The sequence below is a fragment of the Echinops telfairi genome, unplaced genomic scaffold, assembly GCF_000313985.2.
Source record: "Echinops telfairi isolate 266 unplaced genomic scaffold, ASM31398v2 ScPeMD7_2;HRSCAF=8, whole genome shotgun sequence".
Classification (NCBI taxonomy): Eukaryota; Metazoa; Chordata; class Mammalia; order Afrosoricida; family Tenrecidae; genus Echinops; species Echinops telfairi.
The window spans coordinates 71,438,745-71,465,620 of NW_022103898.1; the positions used below are offsets into that span (position 1 = coordinate 71,438,745).

General features: G+C 38.4%; 1 protein-coding gene across 3 annotated transcripts in view; it reads left to right on the plus strand.

The window, feature by feature from the left end:
- The window catches only part of TAFA2 (TAFA chemokine like family member 2), a 558,734-nt gene that overhangs the window by 490,634 nt on the left and 41,224 nt on the right, over positions 1–26,876 (plus strand). For all 3 annotated transcript variants that reach the window (XR_006680164.1, XR_006680165.1, XM_004700491.2), the window contains exons 3-4: positions 7,063–7,215; positions 8,268–8,392. Coding sequence is in view for 1 of the 3 variants with exons in the window: in XM_004700491.2 (XP_004700548.1) it covers positions 7,063–7,215; positions 8,268–8,392 (278 nt within the window). In the remaining 2 variants the exon portion in view is untranslated. The remainder of the gene's footprint in view (positions 1–7,062; positions 7,216–8,267; positions 8,393–26,876) is intronic.

Consider the following 26,876-nt stretch of genomic DNA (forward strand, 5'->3'; position numbering starts at 1 on the left):
AAAAAAAAAAGAAAACATCCAAGTGGCCAAGAACAATATGAAGAAATTGCTCACAATGAATTAAAATGCATTGCTATCAAGTTGATTCTGAGTCCTAGCCACCCTCTAGGACCGAGCAGACGTGTCCCTGTGGGTTTTCAAGGCGGGAAGGATTTCACAGCAGCAGAAAACCTCAGCTTTCTCTGTCAGACTGTCTGGGCATTTTGAACTGTTAACCAGCAGCCCCGTGTGTAATCTGTTGCATCACCAGGCCTCACTTAGCCATTAGAGAGATGCGAATCAAACAACCATGAGATATCATCATTTCTCAGCATGACTAGAAAAGTTCAAAAATAGAAAACAACAAATGCTGAGAGTCTATAACATTTATACACTGCTAGTTGGTCTATGAAAAGACGCATTCACCGTGGAGAATGGAATGGCATGTCCTCAAAGAGTTGGAAATGGAAATAACAAATACCCAGAAATCCTTCTAGTTGGTATATATCCTAAAGAAATAAAAGCCATGACACTAATATAGGTATGCACACCCATATTCATTGTCACATTATTCATAAGAGAAAAAACATGGAAATAACTGAAGTGCCCGTCACTGGAAGAATGGATAAACAGACTGGTACTTACATCCAATGGGATACTGGGCAGTGATAAAGGATGACAGTTAGTCTGCAAAACACCTCATCACTGGATCGGTCTGGAGGGCATTTTCCTGAGTGAAATTAGTCAATCACGAAGGAGCAACTCTTGTGTGAGACCAGCCTTTTAAAAATTCAAAAAATTGTTTTCACATTAAAAGAAGCATTATTTGATGTTTATCAGAGGTGGGAGGAGAGGGAAGACAAATTACTAGCTAGAGAGTAGATAGGCAGAGGCCACATGGTTATCTTTGTTGCAAGAAATCCATGCATATGGTGAAGCATACAGGAGACAGTGATAAAAAAATATTTTAAAAACAAAAGTAAAATAAAGCGTAAGAGATATTTTTATTTTGTTCACCTAATATGATTTAAGTGGGGTCCAGTACATTTTTGCTGGTACACATGCTCATTGCACCATATATTTAGAGATGATATATCATTGAATGAGACGTATACTAGTGCCAAATTGACAGGCGTGGACAGTGATGGTTAAGGCTGTGTGTCAACTAGTTGAGTCATATTACTCAATGGTTTGGCTGTTATGATCTACTTATCTGCCACGGTGAGATCTGACGTAATGCTATTACCCATATGAAAGAAGCCCTGGTTATATGTCGGACTGCAAACTACAAGGTCCTCTTCAAAACCACTAGCTGCTCCGTAGGAAAAAGACAGGGCTTCCTACGCTCCTTCTCAGAAACTCACAAGGACATTTCTACCCTTTTCTGTAGGGTCACTATGAGTCGGCATTGACGCTGAGAGTGATTTTGAGTGAGACATGATACGATTTGCTCTTAGTTACCAATTAAAGTGGAGTTTCCTTGGAGCTTCCAACACATGTGGACACTGTCAACGCTTGCTTGCTTTTTGCTCAATCTGGATCCTACATCGGACTTGTCATCTGACCTTCAGTCCTTTGAACTTGGAGCCTAACAATTTCCATATTTCCTGCTGATTGTGGTAGTCTTCAATAGCCTGCTATCGTACCTGGTAACCTTGAAGTAATTTGTCTCTGAGTACCGCAACCTGCCATCTGACCAGCCACTCCTGGGCTCATCAGCATCATCCAGACTCCGTCTTCCCTCAAAAAGGATATTTATACACAAATATTACCTAAAATTGTGGTCCCTTACATGTATTGTGCTCTGGAGAACTGATGCTGCAGGATAGAGGCTAAAATCCTGGATCCCAGATGCAAACTATCTGAACTCTGATGTTCTGTTTTATCCTTTCCTAGTTGTTTTTTTTTTTAAAGATAATTAACATACCTGGCCAACTGGTTTATATTTAAATTGGGAAATGATTGCAGTTTCCTTCTCAGTAGTTGTTGGGATGATTAAATGAATCCATGTTTGGCACACAGTGAATGCTCAATAAATGTCAGCTACTGCCATTATTCCATAAATTGTTTTCAGAGTGAATGAATTGGTTTTATTGAAATATGATATATATACTTTTGTGCTTATATTAAAATAAAGCTATAAATCACTACTAAAGGTGGATGATTTGTATAAACATTATTCTACTAGAAACCCATTTATCCCTGGCCCATGTGCATTCTCCTTCGCTTATTCACGTGGTTAGATTACAAAGATCAGTGAGTAGCATGAAAGCCAGCATATGTGACAAAGGATGAAAGCCACATCAGTCACAAAATGGAGGATGACCTCATCATTTAATAACTGTCAGGATTAATATGACATATCTCCCAAATTACATCATTACATCTCTGCCAAAGTATTGAGAATCATGGCCCAATCAAATTGAGCCATAGCATTAACCATCACATTCAACATTACTCTAACCTCACACCTCAGGCATGTGTACATCATTCATGCACAAACTAGTCAGATCATATATTTTTATTTTTACTTTCCTAAATATAAAAATTAGAGAGTGGGATATTCAATAAGTGAGGTTAAGGTATATTTGATAACTGATTTAAAGGTATTTGATAAGAAATGGATTAGACCATATTATATGTATTGAATTATATTGATCATATGTATGTGTATATATTTAATATAGGCATACATAAAAATCAAAAGCCATTAAATCTAGGTTTTCCAAATATTTTCATGAGGAAATTTCTCTTAACATGCAACAAAGCAGTTGTAAACAAAGTTGTTTTGGTAAAATGCATGATGGGGCTTTGTGAAAGGACATAGAAGTCACATATAGAAGATGGGCTATATGAAGAACAGAGAATCAAGATGAGAGGAAGGCTTATTATTTACCTGTGCTATGCAGATAACAAAACCTGGCTTGCTAAATGTGAGGAGGACTTGAAGCACCTGCAAATTAGTAACAAATAGCCTTCAGTATGGATTGCAACTTACTGTAAATAAAACCCATGTCCTCGCAACAGGACCACTAGATACCATCACGATAAAGGGAGAAAAGATGGAATGAAAGTTGTCAAGGATTTGATCTTGCTTGGATCCACAAACAAGGCAAATGGAAGCTGTAATCCAGAAATCACATGACGCATTCACTGAGCACATCTGCTGCACAAGACTCTTCAAAGTGCTGAATGCTAGGGTGTCATGTTGAGGACAACCAGGTGCTTGACTTGAGCCATAGTCATTTCTTCACCTTACTGGACAACGACCAAAAAAAAAAAAAGACTGAAGAAGAATTGCTGCGTTTGAATTACGGCACTGATGAAGAGTATTGAAAGGAATATGAATCATCAGAAAAACAAGTCTCTCACGGAAGAAGTACAGCCAGAATTCTACTCAAAAGTGAGAGTGGTGAGACAGTCTCACACATGTAGTCATGCACTTGACAACTTGATACGTTATCGAGAGAGACCAGTCCCTGGAGAGGACGTCTTTCTTGGTAAAATCAAGTGCCAGTGAAAAAGAGGGAGACTCTTCATGAGGTAGGTTAGAAACATGGCTATAAAAATGGGCTCAAGCCTAACAACAGCTGTGAAAATGGAACACGACCAGACAGTGTTTCATCCTGTTGTGCAGTGGGTCAGTGTCAATCAGAACCAACCTGGTGACCCTTAACAACAGAAGCTTTTCAAAAGCGCTAAGAGTTTTCAGATACTGCGTAAGAGACCACGTTTCCAAAGCACAGCGGAGGCAGCATTCCTATTGTCCGGAGACATAAGGGTCAAAACCTTGAAGACCACAATTAGAGCAATAAGATGAGTTATCCCTGTGTTATGTGATAGGCACTCTGGGGCATAGTGGTTAGAAACTGGTTTGCTAACTGCAAGGTCAGCAGTTCAAAACCACCATCCAATCACAGGAGAAAGACAAGGCTTTCTACTGCCGTTGGCAGTCTTGGAAACCCACAATGACAGTTCTGTGCTGTCATACAGGGTCCCTATGAGTCACCATTGACTCCATTGTGGTGAGTTTTGTTTTTGTTATATGTCTCTGATGGTACCTAACAACAAAACAACAACACATCTCTGGAGTCATTGCATAAAAATGTAGGAGGCAATTCTTTGCATTTATGCATCACATTCATGTTCAAAAAAAAAATCTTTTTTTTTTCATGAGTTGGAAATTGTGACATGAAAAATTTTGTTTGCTCGTTCTTTTTCATTTAAAGCTTCTCCAGGGGGTCTTGCATCATTTTAGTATGGTGCCAACTGATTTTCTGTGAAGCCTATTATTTTAATCTGGAAAGCTGTAATATTTAATTAGGTTATTTTATCATGAGCTCTGTCTGAATTTGTGTAGAGAATTTTAGTAACTGCTTGAATTTCCTACAGTCTCATTAACCTTTTAAAGGGAAACCACAGGAATTAGTTTTACCTTCTTAAATTGCTTGTTTACCTATTATTAAACACATACCCCATACTGAGCAGCTTACATGAAAAATTAGTCCTTTTCAACAATAATTTGCTTACAATAGGAAATAATGGTCAACAGTAGACAAATAAGAAAACTATATATATATATATATATATAGTCTCGTCTATGTGAATTAAATATTAAATTCTGTTCCAAGGTTCGTCTTCCTCTTTCAGAGTATCTTACTTTACTTTGTACCTTTGCCTGGCATGTGTACAAAAATGATGAATTTGGTATTACTTCTACCCATGTCTTCAACAAGAAACCCTGGTGGAACAGGGATGAATGCAGTAGATGACCAGCCCAAAGGTTGGTAGTTCCAACCCACCAGCCACTCGATGGGAAAAAGGTGTGGCATTGTGTTTCCATACAGATTCAAGAACTGTAAGCTTTGTCGTAGAATGTCACTATGAGTCGTAATGGCCTTGTTGGCATAGATTTGGTTTTGTTAGGGAGCCTTCAAAATCTTTAAGCACAAAATTATCTATTAATCTTTCTGTTTAAAAAGATGATGTCATCTCCCTGTCTTTCTCCTACCCTAAAAGGGTGGGGGCAACTTGACAGCTTCTATTTTAATACAAAAGATGACCGATATTCCACTTGCCACTAGGAACTTCAATCTGTGTGTCTGCGTTTTATTCTTAAGCAATGAAAAGAAAGAACATGGCAGGAAAATTAGGTCTATCGGGCTTTTACTGCATGCTCTTCCTTGTTCTCTGAAGGTTTGAAGGGAGACATGCTTCTCTGATTACTCAGTGCAGCTGCAATCTTATCCTTCTCTCCACTGTGCTCCATGCCCATCACTTTAAACATTTTCTATTCCCCACGTGTTGGGAATGCTAACCCCAAGGGAAGTAGTTTGAAACCATTAACTACTCTGTGGAATAAAAATGGGGCTTTCTACTCCTATAAAGATTTAGAGCCTTGGAAACTCACAGGTGAAATTCTACCCTCCCCTATAGGGTTACTATGAGTGGGCATAGAGTCAATAGCAGTGAGTTTGGTGTTTTTTGGCTTTTCTATTCATAGAAATTCTTTGAACATGTTGCCAAGAGCTATGAATCCCTGGAGAAAGATATCATGCGTATGAAAGTGGAGGGGAAGTGGAGAAGAGGAGGCCCCAGAAAGATGGATTGGCACCATGGCTGCAACAATGGGCTCAGGTATAGAATCAGTTCTTAGGATGGCACAGGACTTGGCAGTGTTTGGTTCCATTGTGCAGGGTTGCAACCAAAGTGGTGACAACTAACAACAAAATTTATTTTCTGCAAGAAAATGCTTTTTGGGAGTACAAAGCCTCACTTTTCTTTCATGGAGTTGTTGTTGACCAGCCAGACTTAGGTGGATTTATACCATAGTCCTGACATACCAAACTTTACCAATTTTTTAAGTATTTCATTGTGGAGTAATTCCTTACACACTTTGTATTACACACTCACTCCTTTCACTCACTGCCATTGGATGGATTCTGACTCATTCAGACCCTATAGAACAGGGTAGAACATACCCAGTGGATTTATGGGCCTAATGTTTCGCGGAAGTAGAAATCTTTGTCTTTCTCCCATGGAGTGGCTGGTGTTTCTGACTGCTGGCATTGTGGTTAGCAGCCCAATGCATAAACACTGTGCCACCAGGGCTCCCTTTTATATGAGGGCTTTAAAAAGTGAGTGGAAAAGTGGAGTAAGAAGATAAGGGGAGTTTTTCACAAAAATTTTGAAGTCCCTTAGTATAATTCAAGACAGGTAAGGTAACAATTTTGAAGTCCCCTTGTATAAATATGGGCTTGGGCAGCACTGGGTTGCGATGTTTTCTTGATATGCACTTAACCTATATAGAAAACTATCTCTTACACATATGTGTTTCTGTGGATTTGTTTCTCTAAAGTACCCAGACTAACACATTGGGTTAGTGCTACAATCACCATTTAGGTTACTTGCTCTTAAACTTGTCAAACTATGATTTTTAGGAGGAGCAAGTTTGTGATGTGAAAGACAACTGAAGGAGAGGCTCTGTAGTTGTCACGAGTTCGTTTACAATGTCCCAGTGTCTGTCCTGCTCCCGTCAGTGTCTGCAGGCTCCCCTCAAGACAGGGTTTCTCCAAGCTCCGCTTTCTCCATACAGCGCCTGCTTCCTTGATGCATTTGGTTTTCACAGCTGTTGTTTTCTCTGTCTATGGTCTGCTGTCTCCAACACCCCTGCTTTGAAAATGGGGACATGCCACGTCTTCTGGCAGGAACCTTGGCCAAAGGACCTTTCCGTATATTGATTAACGTGTTGAACAAAATGTGGGGAAAAACAAGTCATGCGCAACTAACTATGGTTTGGATTGTTCCTTATATTCATATTGCTTCTATATTTCAGCCCTTTTTCAGAGCGCCACCTAATCGAGTCGCTAATCGTTCCTGCTTCACCAAGCATTTTCGGACAGAGATGATCTAACCACATTTAGAAAAGAAATCAAATCTGCATTATGGAGTTAACATCGTTGTATTTCTAGTTTCATGCATGGTGGATCCCTTACAGAGCTGTATTTAATGGACTTGTAATTAAAAAGAGGAGGGGAGATGTCCAAAGCTACCTCACTGTTGTCTTTTGTTTCGTCTGTGCAGCTCACCATGTTAAAACGGGAACTTGCGAGGTGGTGGCACTCCACAGATGCTGCAATAAGAACAAGATAGAGGAGCGGTCACAAACGGTCAAGTGCTCCTGCTTCCCTGGGCAGGTGGCCGGCACCACCCGAGCTGCTCCGTCTTGTGTGGATGGTGCGACTTCTTTCTTTGCTTATCATGCTGGTCTAGTGGGCAGGCACTGTGTAGAATGGGAACCCCACTCCAACAATGTCATCAGCGGTTAATCCTAGAGGACCCAGTAAGAGTTCAAGCGATTGAAATGAGGTGATTTGCAAGCTTAGGGGAATTTTGTGAGAAAGGGGTCCAAAATCATGCAGTTTTTCTACAAATGCATTAAGATGATGCTCCAAGAATTAAGTCAATGTGTTTCTCAGGGGGAGGGGCGGAGGGTAAAAAAAAAGGTGTTTCTCATATTGAAACCATGAAATACTGATTTCCTGAGGGCCAGACACAAATTAATTGGGAAAGGAAAGATGAAAGTAGATGATAATAGTATAGCTTTTTAAAACCATGGATAATTTTTAAGAATGAAGAAAATAAGTACCATATAAATGAGAGATTGTTTAGTTATAGATAAAATGTATGTAAAATATTGATTTTGCTGAAGATGAATAAGCTATTAGTACTTTAATTGACATCTTACCTAATTATAAGAGGGCATAATTATTACATAGTGCTATTTAATTAATGATACCACAAACAATAATCTGTTACTGCTTATATCATCATGTGGTGATGATTATTGACCATGATATAAAAACATACACATATGTATAGGTACACATATATGTGGATATATATATATATACATATGGGTATATATATCCTTCTAATGTTCTTCCTACTTGTTGGAAATATTATATTGTTTCCAAAATATTGACTGCAATTTATTCAATTGTCCATTTTACTATATATTTATATAAATGGGTATATATGTATACATATATATTCATATTATACTTATTCATATGGCATCATATGTATTTGTTTTCATGAAGATAAATGCATACGAAATATACTTTTAGTCAGAAAGCCTGTAAAAATGTGTTCTCTCTGTCCAAAACCAGAGGATGTCTAACCTAGTGGTGAGGAAAAAACAATGTGTGCCTTTGTTTCTCCTTCAACATGCAACCAGATAAGTAGCAATGCAGACGACATTGACGTGGTGTTTCTCACTCCTGCAGCTTCAATAGTGGAACAGAAATGGTGGTGTCACATGCAGCCGTGTCTTGAGGGAGAGGAATGTAAAGTTCTTCCAGACCGGAAAGGCTGGAGCTGTTCTTCGGGGAATAAAGTGAAGACAACTCGGGTAGGTGGACAGCGGGCTCGGGACAGCAAACGTCTGTGAGTGATAGATCACTGGGCACATGCATCTTTAAGGAGTGGTTCTAGATTAGACAGTTATCCTTTTACATAGCATTTCCCCCATATTCTTCCTAATTCATTTTCTCACAGTACATTTTTATTTCATTCAGAATACCATCTTTATGGATTTCCATCAATTGTCAGATTACCCAATGAGTAAACATTATTCCATTACATGTGATGGCAGTAATGTGAAACCTTCTGAGGATGCAGGAGCAGTGCTGGGAAGATGATAGCAGGCTCCATTCTTTCCATGTGCCATTCGTTGAATAGGCATGAGGAAAAATAGAACTTCTTCTTTACATGACTTTTAAAAAAATACCAAAAAACCCCTTTCAATTAAGATCCTTCCAATTTTATGAGAGAAATTTGATCTTTCTGATTACTACTTCACTAAATAATTTTATAATTTTAAAGTATAGTATGTAATCTTCGTAAGGGATTACTCAGAGAAGGTACAGAAGTTCAGGGGAAATGTAAGGAGAATCTTCTTCAGATATTGATATATTTCTGCTTTGCAATGACTGACCACTGGTAAATGGGAGAGAGGTGGCAATTAATTCTATTCTTTGTATTTTTAATTAGATATTGAGATATCTAGCCTGACAGGATTTGAATTCTTATTATTACTTTAAAAATAATATTTGAAAACAAAGGGTGTAGGGTTTTTTTTTTAACCCTTCTTTTTGTGTGTGTGTAGGTTTTGCCTTGGCAGGAAAGAAAACTATTGATAAGAATTAGATACCTGGAAAATACAAAGTAATAATGGCATAGGGAGATATTTTGTAAAGGGTAACATAGATCTAAAGACTAATTAGCTTATAATTTGGATTGACAGCAGTAATTAATATTTTGGTGGACAAATTTCTCATGCAGATATATAATTCAATTCTGTCAAGATATATCTTTAGTGCATGGACTAAGCAGACATACACATAACATACCAAGTTTAAAATAGCACGAATAATGACATTGTATTTGTTGATTTGTGATAATTTTTAGTTATTCTTTAATCTGTTCATGGATTGATGAATTATTAAAATAGAAACCTTCAAAGGGCAGCACAAGAAGACAATGCCAAATATTATTTTTAAAAACTTGCGAAGTCCTAGAGTTACAGAACCAAAAGGGAAGAGCAAGCTCAGCATATCTCCAGTTGAAAGAACTCAAGACAAGATACGAGATTTTAGTTGCAGTATTGAAAAATTCTATGGGCAAACTATTCAATGATGAAGAAAGCATAAAAAGAAGATTAAAAGAATACACAGAATCATTGTCACAAAAAGAATTATTCAACTTTCCACCATTTCAGGAAGTAGCATTTTAGCAAGAACCAGTGATGCTGAAAGAAGTTCAAACTGCGCTAAAAGCATTAACCCCCAACAAGGCTCCAGGTATTGATGGAATACCAATGGAAATGCTTCAACAAATTGCTGAAGTACTGGAAGCCCTTACTCATCTATGTCAGGACATTTGGAAGACAGCTATTTGGCCAACTGACTGGAAGATATGCATTTTTATACTCATTACAAAGAAAGGTTGCCCAACACAATGCTCAAGCTGTAGAACATTAACATTGATAGCACATGCAAGTAATGATTTTCTGAAGATTATCCCATCACGGTGGAAGCAGTACATTGACAGGCAGCTGCCAGAAGTTCAGGCTGGATTCAAAAAAGGATATGAAACAAGAGATGTTGTTGCTAATGTCAGATGGGTCTTGGCTGAAAGCAAAGAACACAGAAAGATGTTCACTTGTGTTTTATTGACTGTGCCAAGGCATCTGACTGTGTGGATCATAGCAAACTCTGGATAAGCTTGGCATTTCACAACACTTCATCGTGCTCATGCAAGATCCTGTACATCATGAGTCAAAAGGCAGTTGCTTGCACAGGCTGAAAGAATACTGCATGGTTTGAAATCAGGGAAGGTGTGCATCAGGCTTGGATCCTCACACGTGTTCAATCTCTATGCTGAGTAAGACTGTGGCATAAGGATTGGAGGAAGTCTTCCTAACATCCCAAGATATGCAGGTGATTCCATCTTGCTTGCTGAATGTGAGGACTTGAAGCACACGCTGATGAAGATAAGGACTGCAGCTTTCAATATCGATTACAACTCAATGTAAAGAAGACCAGCATCCTTAATAAGTAACATAAGTGAATGAAAGTTTGAAGTTATCAAGCATTTTGTCTTGTGTGTATCCACCATAAATGCTTATGAAAACAGCAGTCAAGAGATCAAAAACTCTTCACATTAGGTAAATTTTCTGCACAAAACCTCTTCAGAATATTGAAAAGCAAGTATATTACTTTGAAGTATTTTTTCAATTACCTTATATATATGTAAAAGTTGGGTATACATGATGGCAAGACAGGGGGAAAGTAAAGGAAACAGGAAAAAACTAGGAGGTAAAAGACATTTATAGAAGTATAAGCATAGGCATGTACACGTGTAAATATATTAATATATAATATAAGGATATAGGCTTATGTATATATATTTATATGTTAAGTATTAAGGTAGTTGTGTTAGTCTGGGTACTTTAGAGAAACAAATCTACAGAAACTCATGTATAAGGGAAAGAGAGTTTTATATAAAGGTTAAGTGCACATCAAGAAAACATCCCAATCCAGTGCAGCCCAAGGCCACAAGTCCAACATTAATCCATTAACCCATATGTCCAACACCAATCCACAAAGTCCTCCTCCATCTCACAAAACAGACACAATGATGCTGACTGCAGGACAAAAGCCAAATCAGTGAACATGTAAGCAGCTCAGCGTTGGCAGGGGTCTCCATACAGCTGCTCCAGCACTCAGGGCTGCATTGGGGTAGGTCCATGCGGCTTCTCGGGGATGTCTTGCAGGAAGTGAGCCATGCCAGCTGAAGCAGGGAACTGGCTAAGGCAGCTGCACCCTGGTCTGACCATCAGAAAGCAAGAGACCAGAGAACTAGAAAGGCGAGGCTCACTGAGCCATTTATCCCTTTGCCCTTCAATTAACCCCACAAGTGTTCATCTGCCAGGTTGGCACAATAAATTAACTACCTCAATCCACCCTTTGCCAACCTGGCACTTGTAATAATTCTTTAGTTTCATGATTGAAATTAACAACTACACCTACACCTAAATTGAAATTAACACCTACACCTAAGTAACACCTACACCTTAATCTTATAATCCTGTGAATACATTGCCCCACCTATGAAAGTTTGTAAATCAACCACTTCATGCCTTTATCCCCCCAATTTTGAGTATCCAATTTATATACTGCCCACTGACATCAACCCAGTTCTCTGAGAAGACAATCATATTTTTTGACATGAAGAGTCTTCATTCCAGTTGGAACCTTGTGAAGTCTGCATCCATAAGCAAAGTCAAATCTGGACAGGCCATCCATGAAGTCAGCAACAATATGCACCAATTCACAGGCTCAAAGATCTCCATCTGGTCCGGTTCTGATCAACTCAATGTGGACTGCTTCACTCAGCCTCCTCAGGGTGCCCATTGGTCACCTTGCCTTTAGACCATGGGCTCTCACCAATGCTCAACAAGCCTAGCCTCCTTGTGCTAGGTCATGAACTTTAGACCAGTCAACCTGCTCTCGTCTTCTCCTTTTTTTCCTATAGACAAAGTCCACAGGTGTCAGTGCCAAAACTCAACCCCTCTCTTTATTGATGCATTTCTCCCACTTCCACTCCACAAGTAGATCCAGGTGGTCACCTAGCAAGCATTTCAACCTGCTCACAGGCTCCCTTTAACATTCAGTCCCAGAGAGGAGTTTTCTTCATGGTTCCAGGTTTTTTCCAGCTTCTGACAAAGACTACTGGCTCCTGAGTACTCCAAAGCACTGGGTGGGACGTATATTTCTTTGCATAGCTTTCTTTGCAGGCATGGCCTAAACCCATCTAAAGATCATATTTTAATGGCTGAAAGCAAGTGGGCTTACAACTTTTCTATTTTTCTCCTTCCCACATTTTCCCCAGAAAACAACTGAGTAAAGTGTGGCTTTATCTAACCTCTGGCTAGACAAAGAAAAGCTACCATAAGGGAGAGCTCAAACAAACATCTACTCTCTATCTTATGATTTGTTTCTCCAGTACCCCACTCCTGGTACAAAATGTGTTATACAGGGTTCTCTAGAGAAACAAAACCAGAATTCTGATAATTTTATATGTATTTATACAGATAGACAGATATATGACATAAGAAATCAACAGATAATTAAATTATAAAGCAGTACAAATAGCTCAGTGCAACTCACGCCTGTGAGACAGTTGTGAGACACTGGCAGTCCTTCAAGTCTTGAGGGCCGCTGGGTAGTCATCTGTAGAACAATTCAGGCTATCCGGGCACCGGGAGCAAGGCAGGTCACTAACATTCAGCCAGATGACAAGGTCCGACAGTCCACAGCTCAAGAGATATAAATTCCAATGGTGTGGTGAAGCAGGTCTTGAAAGAACCTCAAATTACAGTGACACAGTCCACGGGTTAGATGTCCCACAGGTAGTGTAGCTTGCAAATTGAGGCAAAGAATAAGCAAAGCAGCTGCACACTGGTCTAATGATCAAAGAGCAAGAGACAAAAGAGGCAAGGCTCATTGAGCCAGTTATCTCTCTGCCCTTCAATTAATCCCACACGTGTTTATTGGCCTGGTTGGCACAATAAACTATCTACCTCAGTAGCAGACAGACATTGGGCCTCTACTCAAGTCCTCCCTCAATGCAAGAACATTTGTTCTAAGAACCTGAAATTCTGTAATGCTCACCTTCCTGACATGATTGCTGAGGACAAAATGGGTGCATAAGCGAATGTGGTGAAGAAAACTAATGGTGCCCAGTTATTACAAGATACAGCATCTGGGGTCTTAACGGCTTGAAGTTAAACAAGTGGTTATCTAGCAGGGAAGCAACAAAGTTCACATGGAAGGAACACGCCAATCCATATGATCATGAGGTATCGATGGGATCAGGTATCAGGTATCAGAAGACCCAAAACAACCATCACCATGTGAACAAGGGATTGCAGAAAGAGAGACCCAAAGCCCATCTGCAGACAATTGGACATCCCTTTACAGAAGGGCCACAAGGAAGGGATGAGCTAGTCAGGGTGCAGTATAACACCGACGAAACACACAACATTCCTCTAGTTCACTGGTTCTCAACCTTCCTAATGCCGTGACCATTTAATACAGTTCCTCATGTTGTGGTGACCCCCAGCCATAAAATTTTCATCGCTACCTCATAACTGAAATTTTGCTACTATTATGAATCATAGTGTAAATATCTGATATGCAGGATGTATTTTCATTGTTACATATTGAACATAATGAAAGCATAGTGATTAATCACAAAACAATATGTAGTTATATATTGTGAAATATTTATTTCTAATGACAAATAAATGAAATTTTGTCTTTTTTTTGTTGTTGTTGTTGAAATTTTGTCTTGAAGCATGGTGCAGCATGGGTAACAGTCTTCAGGCCGGGTACTCATATGTGGGCGTATCTTCATGTGGGCAGACCCACCTGGAGATGGGTAGAGGAGTGGTGTCTTGGTTCCTAAGACCGTCAGAAATATGTGTTTTCCAATGGTCTTAGGCAACCTCTGTGAAAGGGTCATTCGACACTAAAAGGGGTCATGACCCATAGGTTGAGAACTGCTGCTCTAGTTCTTTAGTGCTTCCCCGACCCCCAGCCCCCACCACTATCATGACCCCAGTTCTACATTACAAATCTGGCTAGACCAAAGCATGTACACTGGTACAGATAAATGGTCTCAACACACAAAATCCAAGACAGATAAACCCCTCAGGAACAGTAATGGGAGGAGTGATACCATTAGGGTAGGGGGAAAGTGGGATAAGAAGTGGGAGACAGAGGGAACCAATTGGAATTATCTATGTATAACCCCCACCCCCAGGGGATGAACAACAGAAACATGGATGAAGAGACAGCCTATCATCTAAGATATGAAAATAAAAATAATTTATAAATTATCAAGGGTTCATGAGGATGGGAGGTTGGGGGCAGGAGAAAAAAAAAAGATCTGATACCAATGGCTCAAGTAGATAAAAAATGTTTTGAAAATGATGATGGAAACATATGTATGAATGTGCTTGATACAATTTTATATGGATTGTTATACGAGCTGTAAGGGCACCCAATAAAATGATTCATTTAAAAGACGGAGGAGGAGGAGGAGATTTGGTGCATTTAATTGGAGAACATTGAAAGGACAATGGAATCAACTTGTATGGAACACGTACAGCCAGAGTGTTCTTGACAGCTAGGTTGGCAACACTTTGTTTTGGGATGCGTGTTGTCAGGAAAAAACAGTTCCTGGAGAAGGGCATCGTGTTTGGTAAAGTCAAGTGGCAGCAAAAATGAGGAACACCCTCAGGGAGATGGACGGACACCATGGCTGCAACAGTGGGCTCAAGCACAGGAAGAACGGTGGCGATGGCGCGGGACCAGGCACTTTGTCATTCTGCGGTGCATGTGGTCACCTGGGGTCAGTACCAACTCGATGACACCTAACAACAGCGTGATTTTGTGAATTTGCACATGCTATAATAGATACTAAAAAACTCCCTGACAATGAAAATTCCCCTTTATGTTTTCTGTAACACTATTGTCAGTACAAGATTTATCCTTGTAGACATTCATTAAGTTCTAAAGTTCTTAACAGAATCAACTTAAAAAAAATAGAGCTCTTTACAATTAAGTTCTATGTTTTATTTGCTTCTGTGAACATGGGAAAGCTAATATTTATTGGCTACTGAAAAAATACGTCATACACTAAGCAAAATGCCGCATGAATTAGCTCATCTAATGCTCTTGAGAGCTCTGTGAGGAAGATAATAATATCATCTCCTTTTTACAGATGCGTAAACTGAAGTTTCATAAAGTTACATGTTTTTCAAGGTCATATAATAAATTAATGAGGAAATTAGGGTTCAAACTACATTTCTTTATTCTGGAAACTACTCAGTTAACCTGTGCAAATTAATAGTTTTATACTCGATAACTTCATTTATTCTTAAGTATTAGTAATAAAAATTTCTATAGTTCTGTTCATATGATGTATACCTTTACATTTTCTTTAACTTTCTGGGTCATTGAAATTAAAAAGTCAAGAATATATGATCTTAATACTTACAATAAATTGTTTTAGAAGAGCTTTTTAAACTCCCTGTTGGCCTTCTTGACTATGTTCTCAATGATTCAAGCTTAAAATTGAGTCTCTGCTTCAAAAATTCTTCAAAATATAATGAAAAAAATATGATGGACTGAGAATTCCTGTGATAGAAGAATAAAGTGGAAATCCTGTAGCTTATTTAGTGATAAGGTATTATCCCTTACTATATCGTTTGCATCAGAGAAAAGGTGAAATATGAGGATCCCATTCAAAATCTTGTAGAAAAGATTTGTGTAACAAAAGGTGTTTGGATCATCACTTACCTCTCAGTTTGTCCTAACCTAATCTCTTGTGTATTTCTGTGATGCTGGAAACTGTGTCACTGGTATTTCAAATGCCAGCAGTGTCACCCAGAGTGAGCTGGTTTCAGCAGAGCTTCCCGACTAAGCACAGTCTATGGAGCAGGCTGTCTATAGGCTGTCCACTTCAGAGGAATTAGCCACTGAAGACATGATGGAGAGCACTGGAGAAAGGTAAGATAGCGAAAGCCTCACATGGAAGCAGAAGTGTCAGAGCTAGTGCCAGAAGATGAAGCCCTCAGGTCAGAAGACCCATGACATGTGACCGAGGAAGTGCTGTCTTCTCAAAGTTGAGTTGACATAATGAGGCGAATGCAATAGTAAAGCCTTTGAGATTTTCATTGGCTATTGGGGCATCACTCAAAATGAGAAGAATCAGCTGCAAATGTCAACTGATCATCAAAACTTGGGATGTCTGATGTATATATCTAAGAAAATAGGAAGTTGTGAAACATGAAATAGAATGGGTAAAGATTGACATTCTAGGCTTTATTGAACTAGCATGGACAATTTTAGCCATTTTGATGCAGAAAGTCATATGGTTACTCTGTTAGGAGTGATAGAGTCAAGAGAAATGGCATTGCATTCATAAGCCAAAAGGGCATGATCTTTTAAGATCAATCTTGAAGTAAAATTTTGTCAGTGAGAGGATAATAGCTATCCATATACAAGGAAATTCAATCAGTACAATTATTACTCAAATTTACCCACCATCATAAAAACTAGTAATACAAAATTGCAGAAGTTAACCAATGTCTTCAATATGAAAATGATCAAACAGCTAATCAAGGTGCATTGACAATTATTGGTTATTGGAATGCAAAAGTTGGAAACAAAAAGGAAGGAGCAGAAAATACGGACTTAGTGATAGAAATTAAGTTGAAGGTCACATGATAGAATTTTGCTGTAAAAGCAAATTTTGATTTACAATGATTTAAAAATACAATGATTTAAAAATAAATATTGCATATAAAAATAAAATAATACAAAGATTTAAAAAAGAATTTTGCAAGACCAACGACTTTTTCATTGAAATGCCATGTTTTAACAACAATAGCAACAATAATAAAGTGACTATACTTATGGATTTCTCCAGGTGGCACACACAGAAATCAAACTGACTACATCTGTGTGGAGTGATGATGCAGAAGCTCAATCTCAGCAGCTAAAACCAGGCCAGTGGCTGACTGTGAAACAGACCATCAATTGCTCATGTGTAAGTTTAGGTTGAAGTTGAAGAAAATGAAAACAAGTCCACAACAGTGGAAGCACAAACTTGAGGATATGCTACCCTAACTTCAGGAACATTTCAAGAATAAGTTGATGTATTAAGCAGGGAAGACCTCATGAGTTGTGGGATAGTATTAAGTACATCATACCTGAAGAAAGCAAAAGATCATTAAAAGGGCAGGAGAGAAAGAATATATTAAAGTGGATGTCAAATGAGACGCTGTAACTTGCTCCTCATCACAGATCAGTTAAGCCACAAAGAGGAAATGATGACATCAAAGAGCTGAAAAGAACATTTCAAAAGACAGCTCGAGAAGACAAAGTCAAATATTATAATGAACCATGCAAAGGCCTAGAGGTAGAAAATAAAATAGGATGAACACGCTCAGCATATCTTAAACTGAAAGGACTCAAGAAAAACTTGAAGCCTCAAATTGTAATATTGAAAGATTCTAAGGACAAAATATTGAAGGGTTCAGTTAACACGAAAAGGAGATGGAAAGAACCCACAGTCACAGTAACACAACGGATTAGTTGACATGCAATAATGTTAATAAGTAGCATATGATCAAGAACCTAGTGTACTGAAGGAAGAAGCCAAAGTTGCACTGCAAGCATTAGCCAAAAACAAGGCTTCAGGAATTGATGGAAGACCAACTGAAATGTTTCAACAAACCGATGAAGCACTGGAAGCACTCACTTGTCTATGGCAAGCCATTTGTAAGATAGCAACCAGACAACGGACTGAAGAGAATCATATTTGTACCCTTTCCAAGAAATATGACCTTGCAGAATGACCAATGTTTAGAGCAATATCATTAATATCACATGCAAGTAAAATTTTTTTTGCCTATGATCACTCAACAACAGCTGCAGCAGTACATTGACAAGGAGCTGCCAGAAACTTAGGCAGGATTCAGAAAAGGACATGAAACAAGAAAAATCATTGCTGATATAAAATGGCTCTCTAAAAGTAGAGAATGCCAGAAATATGTTTATTTCTGTGTGGGTCGTAACAAGTTAAAGATAGCCTTGAGAAGAATGGGAATTCCACAACACTCCACTGTGCTCATGCAGAACCCTGCGACTGTTAGAACCGAACAAGGGACTACTACAGGGTTTACAATCAAGAACGGGTGTCAAGGTTGTAGTCTCTGACAATATTTATTCAGTCTGTGTGCTGCGCAAACCATCAAAGAAGCTGGCTTATGTGAAGAAGAATGTGGCATCCGGATCAGAGGAGGGGTTATTAACAACTGGACCAATTGATAACATCACAATAAACACGGAGAAGATTAAAGTGGTTAAGGATTCACTATATTTCTTAGATACATAATCAGTACTCATGGAAGCAGTAGTAAAGAGATCTAATGATGCATGACATCGTGTAAATCTTCTGCAAAAGACCTCTTTAAGCCGTTGAAAAACAAGCATATTACTTTGAGGACTAAGGTGCACTTGGTCCAAGTCATGATAGTTGCAATCATTTCTCAATGTTGGACATTGAGAAAAGAAAACTGAAGAAGAAACAATTCAATTGAATTATAGTGCTGGAGAACAAAGTACTGACAGTACCACGGACTGACACAACAACCAATAAATCGGTCTTGGAAGCAGCACAACCAGGATGCTCTTTAGAAGCAAGTATGGCAATACTTTCACGCATGGACTTTGGAAATGTTGCCAAGAGAGACCTATTTCTGGAAAGGACATTATTTTTGGTAAAATGGAGGGGCAGTTAGAAAGGGGAGCCTTGACAAGATGGATTGACACAGTGGCTTCAACAATGGACACAAATGTAAGAACAATTTTGAAGCTAGTGAGGGGAATGGCCGATGTTTCCTTCCGTTGTACATCGGCACTAGGAACCCAGAGCAACTCATGGCACCTGACACCAACAATATGACTTATGGTGTATGATCCTCACGTTATTGTCCACTTGTTCATCTTGAATTTTTAGGACCAAGCATCCCTTGGAATCCTGTTTTATATGGACCCATGCCACAACAGAAAAGTCTAGATGTGACATAAAATTAAGTTACAAAGTGAACTATAGAGTAGTTCTAAGCCAAAGGCCCCCTTTTTTTCTTATACAAGAAATGTTGGCTTTGTGGAATTATTGCTGGAAGCAAAATGTCTCAAAATGATTAAAATTTGCAACAACATACAGACTTTCTAATAATTGCCTGTATTCAATCTGGGATCACTAGTCAGTTTAATATTGAGGAAAAATAACCAGCCAAAATAGCTGTGAGAACTGCTCTTCCTGAGCAGAGATGAGCACTCCCTCCCATGATTGACTACAGTTGAAGAGCTGGCTGAACACATCATGTAAGGCCAATTCAGAGCCTACAATGTATGTTTTTAATTGTAAATTAAGATATGTACTGACTCTTTCTTTATAACAAGATTCCAGAAAGCTATTTATTCTGACCAGTATGGTCATCCTACTGGGAGAACCTAAGGGATACCGATACCTGGTAGAGACATCAATCTTTTTCAGACATGTTCTTTAACACTACAAATATCTAATTTGGAGAGATTGGAAGACACAATATTTGTTTCCAAAATCCTATTTTTCATTCTAAAGGGGAAAACTAAAGTTATGAGTGTATGTGACACACATAACCCTCTCATACTTCTTTTAAGAACTCCCAGCTAAAAAGAAGCATGAAAGCCTTTTGATTTTGACCTCACACTGAAAGATAAATAATAAAAAACTTCTCAAAGAGTCATTAATAAAAGAATGTTCTTTCCAATGTGAAAGAGCACGTAATTATATGCTAATTAAATAATACAAAAGTAGCAGAGGGAAAGGTGCTGTAGAGCTTGTAGGATTTGAGGGAAAATCTTTTGATAATATTGGTAAAATCTTCAGAAAAAATAGACTACAGTTCATTTCTTTTAATGCTTTGATAATTTTTTTGTGTAACATCTCCTAAAGGATATCATACTAGGTTTTTATGATTTGCAGCCCTCGGTCATTGATACGAACTTCAACCTCCAAACTCCAGTGGTCACTTCAGTTCTTGTGTCTGATTTTTTAATTAAGAAAAATGAACTTCATATTATAAAAGATCTCATATTTTCATAAGAAAAATTTTCCTTAGAAGTCATCATGTTGACTTTTCATATGCTTTGGAAGAAATTCTTTGCTTAATTTTTAGCTAATTGGGTTTATTTCATCCAGCCTCATTTACTTTAAATGCCCTAAGCCAATAAGAATAGTCTTTTAAAGGGTTTATTCAAATATAAAGACATTTTAAGAACCTAAGAGGGATATTTTTAACAAATAAGCATAGCACAACAAAAAGTGCCTTGGTGAATTAATGGGTTCAGAGTTAGAATGCTAACCACAAAATTAGTAGTTCAAAACCAGCCATTGAAAATCAGTAGATATTGAGGCTTTATTAGACATTGACATTCATAATAATAATGCTAGCATTAAAAATAAAAGTATATTCACTTATATCTTGTTTAATGCTGGGAACACAGTTAAATGTATTGCCAGTATTATTTATTATTCCCACCCATTGTTCTACTATATTCTACTATAGTTCTCTTAGAAAATATTACAAAGTTGTATGACCTGACTCCTGTCCACAAAATATACTTTTGAGTTAATAAATGGATAGTATGTAGTCGCAATGTTCAGTTGGAGGCACAGTTAAGTAAGTCAAGGAAAGCATTGGTGTAGTAATGAGGTCAGCATAAGTTTTTAGTTTAGCTTCCTCATCTATGAAAATATGAAGTGTTGAGCTAGATTCAATTTCGAGCATTTATATCATTTGTTTTTCAGTCCCATGTACCATAGACATTCCTATCTTCCTTTCCAGTCAAATTTATATAACAGTAATAGGTGATTAATTTCAGAAAGTATGTAATTAACTTTTGAGTGTTTTCTGAGAAAAGATGTAAGTAGGAACTTGTAACATTTTGCTAACTAAACCATCAAGGTGTCCTCTTCAAAGGGTACTGGACTTTATATCCAAACTTGGCAACTGTGCCTGAGCAGTGTCCAGGGATACTCTTTCAGGTAGAGACTCAAGGAAGAACACGGCAAGAAGAGAAAGACTCATTGTTTTCACCCAATTGTTGTTGTTAGGAGCTATCAAGTCGACCCCGACTGATAGGAACCCTGTGTAAAAGAAAACAAGATGAACCGTTGCACTGTCCTGTGCCAGCCACTCCGTGGTTCTGAAGTCTGCACTCATTGTGGCAGCCACTGGGTCCACCCATCTCTTGAAAGGCTTTCCTCATTTCCACCGCCCCTGCACATGGTGTCCTTCTCCGGGGACTGGTCTCTCCTGAGATGGCCAAAGTATGTGAGATGAAGTCTGGCTGTCCTTGTCTCTCTAAGGAGCACTCTGGCTGTTCTCCCAAGACAGATTTATTTGCTCTTTTAGTAATCCATGGTACTTTAGTATTCTTCACTAACATCATATTTCCAAAGCATTGATTTGACTTCAGTGTTCCTTCTTCATTGTCCAACTCTCTCATGTATATGAGGTGATGGAAAACATCATGTCTTGGGGCACACCTTAGTCCTCAAAGTAAAGTCTTTGCTTTGCATTACTTTAAAGCGGTTTCGTGCAGCAGATTTACCCAGTGCAAGCAGTCTTTTGAACTCTTGATTTCTGCTTCCTTGAGCATTGACTATGGTTCCAAGCAAGATGCAATCTTTGATCATTTCAATCTTTTCTCTGTTTATCATATTACCTATTGGGCCAGTTGTGAGGATTTGGGTATTCTTTACATTGAGTCATAATCCACACGGAAGGCTTGATCTTCAGCAGCAAGTGCTTTAAGTCCTCCTCACTTTCAGCAAGCGAGCTTGTATCTTCTACATATCGCACTTGTTAAGAAGCCTCCCTTCAATCGTAATGCCACATTCTTCTTCATCTAATCCAGCTTCTCAGATTATTTGTTTTACATACTGTGTTAGTCTGGGTACTTTAGAGAAACAAATCCGCAGAAACTCATGTATAAGAGAGAGTTTTAAATAAAGGTTAAGTGCACATCAAGAAAACATCCCAACCTAGTGCTGCCCAAGCTCACAAATCCTACATTAACACATATGTCTGCCACCAATCCACAAAGTCTTCCTCCTTCTCACAAAATACACACAATGATTCTGATTGTGGGAAGAAAGCCAGATCAATTAATGTGTAAACATCTCAGCGCTGGCAGGGGTCTCCACATGGCTGTTCCAGCTCCCAGGGCTGCATCGCGGTAGGTCCATGTGGCTTCTCCTCAGGGATGCCTTGCAGAAAGTGAGCCTTGCCAGCTGAAGCAGAGAACTGGCTAAGGCACCTGCACCCTGGTCCAAGGATCACAAAGCAAGAGACGAGAACTAGAAAGGCGAGGCTTACTGAGCCATTTATCCCTCCACCCTTCAATTAACCCCACATGTGTTTATCAGCCAGATTGGCACAATAAACTACCTCACATACAGATTGAATAAGTATGGCGAGAGGACACAACACTGTCACACATTTTTTGATTCTGCATGAACACAATGGAGCATTCTGGAATTTCCATTTTTCTCAAGATTATCCAGTTTGCTTTGATCAACACAGTTAGGTGCCTTGACATAGTCAATATAACATAAGTAAACAACTTTCTGTAATTCTCTGCTTTTAGCCAAGCTCCATCTGACGTCAGCAGTGATATCTCTTGTTCTGCGTCCTCTTCTAAATCCAGCCTGAACCTCTGGTAGCTCCCTGTCAATGTCCTGCTGCAATTGTTAAATCATCTTCAAGAAAACTTTACTTGGATGTGACATCAAGGACATAATAATATAATGTGTGAATTTTCTTTTGATGCCTCCTACACCATTAAATATTTTTCCCATAGAATATTTCATTATTGCAACCAGAAGTTGGAATTTCTTCTTAAGTTGTTGTAGTTTAAGATAGGAAATAGATTACTATATGGTTTTGTAACTCTAGGTATTTGCACGTTTCAGGATAATATTTTACTTTGTCTTCTCAAGCTGCCCTTTAAATTTTTATTCAGGCTCTTTTATTTTATCATTTCTTCCAATTACCTTAGCTACTCTATGGTGAAGAGCAGGTTTCAGAATATCTTCTGACAACTACTTTGATATTTTCTTTCTTTCCTGTCTTTTTAATGATGTTTTGCTTTCTTCATGAATGATGTCTTCCCACAACTTACCAGGAATTCTGTTATTAGTGTTCAAAGTGTCAAACCTGTTCTTGAGATGTTCTTGAACTACAGGTGAGCTGTTATCAAAGTCATATTTCATTCTTGTGGACTTGTTTGGATTTTCCTCACCTTCAACCTGAACTTGCACATGAGAAATTGATGACTTGTACCACAGTCAGACTCTGGCTTAGCTTTAGAAACTGAAATATTAAGCTTCTCCAAAAGTGGTATCATACACAGACCTAGTCAATTTGGTTTCTTTGTATTACATCTGGAGAAATCCATGTGTATAGTCACTGTCGGTATGGATGAAAAAAATATTTGCTATGAACAAGTTGGCTATGAAGTTGTTGGTCTTGCAAATTATATCATGTGACCTCCAGTTCTGTGTCTATCACCAAGACCATATGTTTCAACTTCTGCCCTTTCCTTTTTATTTCCAACTTTTGCATTATAATCTACAATAATTATAAATGCATTTCGATTGCATGTTTTATCAATTTCTGACTAAAGACATTGAAAATATTGGTAAAATTCTTCAATTTCCTTATCATTAGTTTTCAGGGTTGATGCATAAATTTCAGTAATAGTTGTGTTTATTGGATTTTCTTGAAGTCAGATAGATATAACCCTATCACAGACAGATAAATCTTGACATGTTCTTTTTGACAATGAATATAATGCCATTTCTCTTGATTGAATTATTCCCAGCATAGTAAACTATATGATTCTCTGATTCAGAATTGCCAATACCAATCCATTTGAGCTCACTAAGATCTAGGATACTGATCTTTATAAGTTTCATTTCATTTCTGATGACTTCCACTTTTCCTAGATTCATATTTCATACATTTCAAGTTCCAATTTTATTAGTAGATCCCCCCCCCCCCCCCCCAGTGTTTCTACTCACCTTGGGTTGTTCTCGACCACTAGATAAAGACCTCAGCTGTTCCACTTCCATACTCTTTATTCAAGCCACCATGGTGCCTCTCCTTTGAGAAAACAGCTCCTCTTCAGTCACCGTGCTAATGCTTTCAGGTTCAACAGACCCGTCCTCTGGCACTGTCTCTGACGATGCTCCACCTCCACCATTAGGTCTTAATATCTGAAAATGTTCAGAAGCGAAGAATAAGGTGTTCAGTGGCTACTTCCACTGCAGTTGGGCAGCCAGTTCCTTCTTCGTAGTCTGGAAGCTCCATTGAAATATGTTCACTTTGGGTGACCCAGTGACATAGCTACCAGCATCACTGCAACACCCAAGCCTCCACAGTATGACAAACTGACAGACTTAGGATGCTGTAATATTTTCTTCATCGTCTTTTTTTAACAGGCATACCCCCATCCATTTGTTTTCATTTGAGCTCTTGTCAGACCCTACATTACAGTCTAGAACATTAACACAATACTTAATCATTTTTAGGGCTATAATTTTCAGATTATTTTAATGTTAATCACAGTAAGAAATTCATATTACATTTGATCCAGTATACACACCACTCATAAATATAGATGTAAAATGTTCACACTCAAAGTAAAGTTGTACTCTGATACTTTTGTTTCTCTTCATGCCTTCCTGCTTTCCTTACTCCTTGCCCCATGTCACTCTTTTCTTTCAGAGCGTAGCAATTGTGTTCATTCCCCGGAAGGAATTGTTGTTATTGTCAGTTGCTGTCAAGTTGTCTCCTGACTCGTGGCAACTGTCTTCACTGATCAGTTATCTTCAATATCAATCACTGATCAAACCATTGAATTTTCACTGGCTGGTTTTAAAGAGTATACATATCACCAAACCTTTGTCTCTTAGACATGGAAATAGTAACCACTGTTAACGTGTTGGGGTCAAAACTACTAAATAAACAATTTTCAACTCAACCACACTTTTATATGTTAATTTTAAATATTTTGATTCAAGATTTTTAGAGTAAGTGTTTCATAAATCCATGTGAAATACAGATTTTCTGGAAAAGAATGTAGATAGCAAGTATTTATTGATTGCCAGGTGTTATTGAAGATTCTGGGTCACAGCACTAAGGATTATCCCCACCCACTTAGGGCCTATTTTCTAGTAGGATATATTCGTTCTCTCTCGCTGCCATAGAAAACCAAAATTTTGCAACATGAAGCATTACCATATAGGCCAGTAGGCCATAAATCCACACACAGCATGAGTCACCTGGGTTTCTGCCCTGGGTTTCTAAAGGCCAAAATCTTTCTGGAGGTGCTGGAGATTAATATTCTATAAACCAATACTCTTTCAAGATTATTTAAGTTTTTCCCTCCTGAATTTACTTAATTTATGGCTTATGTGTCAGTTTTCTTGCTAGCTACGAGCCTTGGCCTCTCTCACATCTTAAGGTCGCCCATAGGTCTCATCGCCTCCATCGTCAAGTCAGTATGTTGATTCCTCCGTGTGCTTTGTAGCTCTCTGCCCACTCCTCGTGGATCTTCTCTCCTCTATTGTCCCCTCCTGCCAGAACTTTCCAACGCATCTTCGGCCTTCCCTCCCCTGCATTTAAGGGCTCATATGATTTGATTTCATTGGGCCCACAGATAATCTAGGATAATTTCCTTATTTTAAAGTCAGATTATTGTCAAGTTTTCATGTATGTCTAAAGACTCTTCACAGCAGTACTTTGATTAGTGCTTGAATAATAAGGAGCTGGGAATCCTGGGACAATATCTTTAGAATGTTGCTAACCGTATTGAAGGAGACAAAAATAAACGAAAGAAAATACATAATACAGTAGATGGTGATGAAGGTAACTTTTTTATTCAATTAAATATTGAACTAAAGCTAGAAGTCCAGGAAACAGAACTAATACAAGTAACATTTTAAATCCAGTGTTTCCAAATTTTGGGATTTTCTTAACAAGATTTATTAATGCTAAGGGTTTCTGCCCTGGAATTTGTTTGGAAAAATAATCCAAAGACTTAAATATATCATTAAGCATATATTGATTTTCCAAAACTTAGCCCGTGATTTCACAATTCAAGTGGGAAGTAGGCAACGTTTGAGTGCTTTGACATTCTTGTAAATTTAGAAGCTTCTCTAGTACTTGAGCAAGAGTCCTGGTGGTGTAGTGGTTGGCAAGGTGGGTATTTTGAAAACACCAGTTGCTCTGTGGGAGAAACATGGGGCTGTCTATTCCTGTAAAGAGTTACCATCTCTAATTCCCACAGGAGCAGGGTCACTGCGAGTCAGTGTCAGCTTGATGGCAGGAAGGTAGGATTGAGAGGGGGAAATCAGGCATGGAGGGTTGTGTGTTAGGCTGCTAACAGCCAGAGTCTTAGTTTGAACTGTGGGAGAAAGATGAGGATGCCTGCTCTCACAGAGATGTACAGTTACAGAAACGCTATGGGGCCATTTTCGTCTATAGACTTGTATGAATCAGAATAGACTCTTTAATGGTGGGTTAGGTTTGTGTATGTAAGCAGGTATTTATTTATTTGTGGATGTTACTCTAAGAATCATGTCTATATTTGTATAGTTGATAATTAATGTTCACATGATGAAAAAGACTCCCAATAAAA